The sequence below is a fragment of the Malus domestica genome, chromosome 03 (genome assembly GCF_042453785.1).
Source record: "Malus domestica chromosome 03, GDT2T_hap1".
NCBI lineage: Eukaryota > Viridiplantae > Streptophyta > Magnoliopsida > Rosales > Rosaceae > Malus > Malus domestica.
In genome coordinates, this window is record NC_091663.1 from 30910810 (window position 1) to 30916169 (window position 5360).

The following is a 5360-nucleotide window of genomic DNA, read 5'->3' on the forward strand; positions in this document are numbered from 1 at the left end:
TGTTTCACTAATAGGAAATGAGCATGTTTATCAACGCTTAAATAATAACTCAATCATCAACTTTCATATCATTTAGTTTACAAAATTTAGTCTACAAATTTAGTCTACCTAGCATTACTCAAAACTAAAATACATAGTTTGGTAACTACATTTAGTTTTTTGAAAACCAAAACAAAAAAAACTGAAAACGAAATTGTTATTAAATAATTCTTAAGTTGCACATTAGATGTTCTTCTGTATAACTTAACCGTACACTTTTAATGTACATTAGAGAAAAACTCATAGTTTCAACAATTCCTCAAACCCGAAAAAGGGAAGGACATACTCAACAAGCCCAACAAGGAGGGCCCATAAAGCGGCCCAAATATCTACAAAAGGCTGACAAGCCCAAGTAACAAATCAATTCCGTCAAACACATGAATCAATATGCTTGAACAACATGCACCCAAACACTTCACATCTGCGTTTGTCTTGTTTACCAAGTCATTTATTCAAGTAATGTTTACAATGTATTACAAACGGTGCAGCAGCTGCTCTGTCTTGCCTCGCGTCCGGTACAACTATTCCGGCAACGAAATTTAGTTCCTATGCATCGTCTGCGTCACTACCACTCATGCTAGGACGAGTATCAACAAAGTACTCTGCGGAAAAATCTACTTCGTCTACGATCCTTCCTCTGTACTATGAAGGTAAAAGTAAGAATGACAGCTGAGCACATTATGCATTGACCGAAAAATTAAGGGAAGGTTATACCTTTCAAGGACGAACTTTCCCTCTTTATATTTCTGGCTGTTCTCGTGTGCAGATTCCTGGACGTGGGATAAAAGAATGTTTTGAGGGGCATGAAGTTGAAAAACTATGCAGTATACGACACTGGTAGAGTGTGTGCACCAGAGAGAGAGATTACATATTTCCAGCCAACGATTTGTCCACAAGAGCAGCAAAATATATCTGCAACAGTATGCAAACCCGAGAGCATCATCCTCTCCTCTAATGTTCCAGTAGTGGTATTCACCCTGGTTCACAAAATCCAATGCATAAATCAGTATCTACTGGATTGCTGTCTGACATAAGTTACTTATAAGAACAATTGAAATGTCATTAAGTCATGGCTGGAATATGAGATATCGTTTTGATCTCACTCCACAGCTCTCTCCTAAAATTTAAGCAGCCAAAACTTATTAAACTCTACTAATTAAGTCCTCAAGTTGAAAGCATACAGTTACCCATATGGTCAAAGGAGAAATTACTTGCACTATATCAAAAGTCGACTGAATAAGATAAAAAGCATCAATTTCTGAAGTGGTAAAACTGAGCAGCAACTGGAAGTCAGTTTCTAACGGTTACAAAAAGTTTCAGTTTCTCCTATTTCCCAACTGGTTTTCTTTAGGGTGTTCATTCCCTTAATTATTTTTCAATTGATCTTGGCTTGTTCCTTCTATTCATAACAGGAAATACATTCTACAGGGTGCCAAGAGTACTACGGGTTGGGATGGCAGGTTGGTTCGATGTTAAGAGTAGAAGTCGGACATCTTTAAATTCCTACCCACAAGGAGATCACTGTCCTAGACCACGAATTGTGAAGCCACCCTTTAAAGATAAGTCAGAACCTTTCTCATCAATCCAAGGAGTGAAAAAAACTTGATGAAGACAACATATGACTATCATGGTTTGCCGAAACTTGAAATATAGCACTATTTGTCTAGCGTATTCGAGCACTTTCCTGGACAGCAAGTGCCTAAACCCAAAAAGAACCAAGGAAACAAAACAATCTTGAATAAAAGGCACTACATACACCAATTCTTTTATTATTAGTAGACATCAATCTTCTTCAATGTAAAGAAAACTAAGATTGGAAAAACCAGACTTCACTAAACAATCAGCAACTCAGCACCAGCAATTCCCTCCACTAATAAAATTGACTCCTAGATCCTAGTCATAGAGATTTCTATTGAAGAGGTAGGTCCACAGAAAATTTGTCCAACTAAAAGCCACTCCAATATCTAAAAACTAATCTTCTTTATCCATGTTTCCACCTACTGGTCCTGGATTGACGGCCCCAACTTTACCAGCAATGATTCTGCATACATGTTACAAGTAAAGCCCACTGCAGCACTGCCCATCCACCAGAGCCATCAACTCAACACAACCCATATTCCAGTCATCCCTGAGCAGCTATCCTACTATCATTAGCATTCTCGGTTAATATACATCAAACTGGAACCCCCAAAGAAGCACGACTACGAATGTTCAACATCTAGTTAAACTCGAGTAAATCTTTCTCAGCAAAAGAAAGTCTTTTAGCAGGGCAGATTAGCATTACAGGAAATGCATGATCTTAGCTAAATCCACAGGAAAAGTTAACTCTTTCCTTTCCTGGGAGATCTACATCAAATTGAAGAAACTTCTCCATGTAAACAAACGTTACTCAATAGCACGTTCTTGTTCGCCTAAACCAAAGATCACGTAATAGGTAGCTTCACTGCATCTTGCCAAGGTGAAAGCCACACTCTTATAGTTACGAGATCTTTGTACATTTCTGCGGGGCCATGCTTCGAATCATTTTGAATAACCTAATTCGGGAATTTTAATGGTGTCCGATAGGACTATGAAGAACCCAAGAGGAACTGAATACTTCTTTCCATATAACAATGTCAGAACGGCTATTTACATGCAATGCAGTGACAAGATGCACTAGTTGATAAATACAGAATCCATAAACTGAACAAACTGAAAGCTTGAAAAATATAAAACATATATCTGAATCAGATCAGATATCCATGAAAGATGAAGAACTCACGCATTATTGAAGAGGTATGCTTTTCCTCGGCGGCAATGAAAAGCCTAAACAATCACAAGGGAAAAATGAGACCTGAAAGAATGTGAAAACCCAATAGAGAAGTTTAAATATATGCTGGTGATCACAAACAAATAAGACCTAGCAACTCGAAAATCGTGACCAACATACCAGATTGCACAGTCCTTAGAGTGGTAAATCTTTGTACTCCTACAACAAAAAACATCGAAAACCCGAAAATTCTTCTAATTCTTTCTTACTTTGCCCATATTTGTAAATCAAGGACGATAAATTCACAACATAAGCATTAGAAAACTAACCAATAAGCATTTACTAAAAAATTTACGAAAAAGCACTGAAACTGAAATTAGACGATTCAATCCCACTTTCTATGCATTTACTTAAGGCCCAAATCAGATAACTCAAATTTGTGCGACAAACTACAATTACTGAAGAACAGAGAGAGAAACTTTTACAGTGGTTGATGATGGGTACTTGTTGTTGTGAGTGAAAGATGCAATCTTTTGAGAAGAAATTGAGAGGAAGAGTGAGAAAAACGTTACCCGAGAGACACAGTCGGAGAAGAGGGCCAAGTGAGTTTTGCAGAACTTGCATTTGTAGCACCTTCCCTCCAGCTCTACCACAAATATCCTTCCCATCTTCCTTTTCCTCAGCTTCTCTCTCTTGCTAGCTGCTAGTGATTCACTACTCCCAATACATATATGTATATCTCAAGGATTCGGGACCAATATATGTATCTGTTAGCGTTTTTTTATATATGAGAGAGAAAAGAGGATGGGCACTCAGTGCCACTCTGCTTGTTCTTGAAGATAGATTTTCCAATGTGATCGGTATACAGGTAGTACATTATATGTCATTATATAAATGATAATATATGTGTGTTAAAAAGTTAATAACTTAAAGAATAAAAATTTTCACCATTCCCATTAAAATACGTAATGTACCACTTGTGTTCCCGTCACAACTAAAAATTTCTCGTTTCCAACACCCCAATTCTTTTATTTGTGACAAGTGTAGATTAGGAAAGGAGTTGCAGTAGATGGGGACGTCTCGTCCTACTGAATTTGTTTCATCTAAATTATTTTTGTGAGTTAAAGCGAAATTTGTTTATAACGTAATCTGCTATTCAAATGACGTCATTTATCCAATTGGCACTTGCAGTGTGTTTAAATAATAAAAAATAAACCAACCACGCAATGCTTATGCTTATGTCGCGTTGCAGGTAGATTGTCAAAGGTCATTTCAACATATATGTGAGAACCTCATTGAAGTTTGAAACTACCAAATTATCGCTTCCGCTAGTGATAAGTCAAATATTTTCTTTGTTAATATAATATTCCCAAAGAAAATTATAAAATATTGTTACTTTGTTATGCGTCACTCGATATCCTAATTAATTACTAATATATAACTGTCAAATTGAATAAATTGAATAATAAAGATCAAAATTAATAAGAACGTGTGAAAGGTAAAGAAAAAAAAAAGTACGTTACCATTTTCCTATAATTTAGTTGCTTTTTTATTTTTATATATTTGGGTTGGGGTTCTGGTTCAGCATTGTGGGTAAGCAGCCAATAGAGAGTAGTGAACTTGGCCCATGGACTGCATCGCTAATTGGGCCTAGTGCTTTTGGTCTGTATTGTTCAAATCTCTGATGCTAAGTACATATAACACTTATGCTAATCAACACAAAAAAAAATTAAATGTAGTTAAAGTATTCAGTTAGCCATTCGAGATTCTTTTGTTCCATTTTCCCACTCCAATAGAGAGAGAGAGAGAGAGAGAGAGAGGAGAGAGAGAAGCAAATAGTTGAGCTGACATGATGAGATAACAGATGAGTCGGTCTAAATATCTATGTTTGTATGTTATTTCAAATTTTGATATTTTGGCTTATAAAATCCTAAAAGTGGATATGGCCACTTAGATAAACACCAAACTAAGAAAAGGTAATCACCTTGACTGCCCAAACCTCCAAACTGCATGCATCATTTAATTATTATATAGTTTAGAGCTAGTTTGGGGTTGCTGTAGTGAAAAGAAAAAAAACAATGTTTTTAGAAGTAAAGGTAGAGTTGCTTCTGCTTTCTACTATTTTGAACCCATGATTTTGACAAAAAAAACACTTTTTTTTTTCATTACCAAACACAATTTTAGCCCTAGCTATAAAAAAAATTAAAATAATTTTAGCAATGCCAAACCAACTCTTAGTTTTTTCAATAAAGTATTTTTTATTCCCCATTGACGACAAGTCTAAACTCTATCGATGACAAATCTAACATTTAATCTAATAGAATCTTTGTTTGACACAAAAAAAATATAAATAAATCTCCCACCGGTCGAAAAAGGAGCCCATATCCGTGGAGTGGGATTCTCTCATCTCTTTTTTTCCTTTCCCTTCCCTTCTCTTCCTCCTAGTTGAACGGTTATGGTTAAACTACGTCAACATCTTATATTAATTTTTTATAAAAAAAATATAAAATAAAGTATGCGAGAAGAAAAAATAGAAATTGATAAAAAGATAGACAAAAGAGAACTGGCTCAG

At 35.7% G+C, this 5360-nt stretch overlaps 1 protein-coding gene across 1 annotated transcript; it reads right to left on the reverse strand.

Moving 5' to 3' along the window:
- Positions 1-267: 267 nt before the first annotated feature.
- Positions 268-3650, reverse strand: LOC103427329 (protein yippee-like At5g53940). Its single transcript, XM_008365392.4, has 5 exons — positions 3361-3650; positions 2801-2844; positions 908-1016; positions 754-809; positions 268-676 (listed from the first exon to the last, which is right to left on the reverse strand). The coding sequence occupies exons 1-5, from the start codon at positions 3454-3456 to the stop codon at positions 586-588; spliced, it is 396 nt and encodes a 131-aa protein (XP_008363614.1). The 5' UTR covers positions 3457-3650; the 3' UTR covers positions 268-585.
- Between the last annotated feature and the right edge of the window lie 1710 nt (positions 3651-5360).

What these genes read in the sequence shown, in the direction of transcription:
- LOC103427329 (XM_008365392.4), bottom strand. Translation starts at nt 3,456, where the DNA reads ATGGGAAGGATATTTGTGGTAGAGCTGGAGGGAAGGTGCTACAAATGC. An exon ending in GCATACCTCTTCAATAATGC is followed by an intron (nt 1,017 to 2,800) that starts GTGAGTTCTTCA and finishes TTTGTGAACCAG; the next exon opens with GGTGAATACCACTACTGGAA. An exon ending in GGAAAGTTCGTCCTTGAAAG is followed by an intron (nt 677 to 753) that starts GTATAACCTTCC and finishes TTCATAGTACAG; the next exon opens with AGGAAGGATCGTAGACGAAG.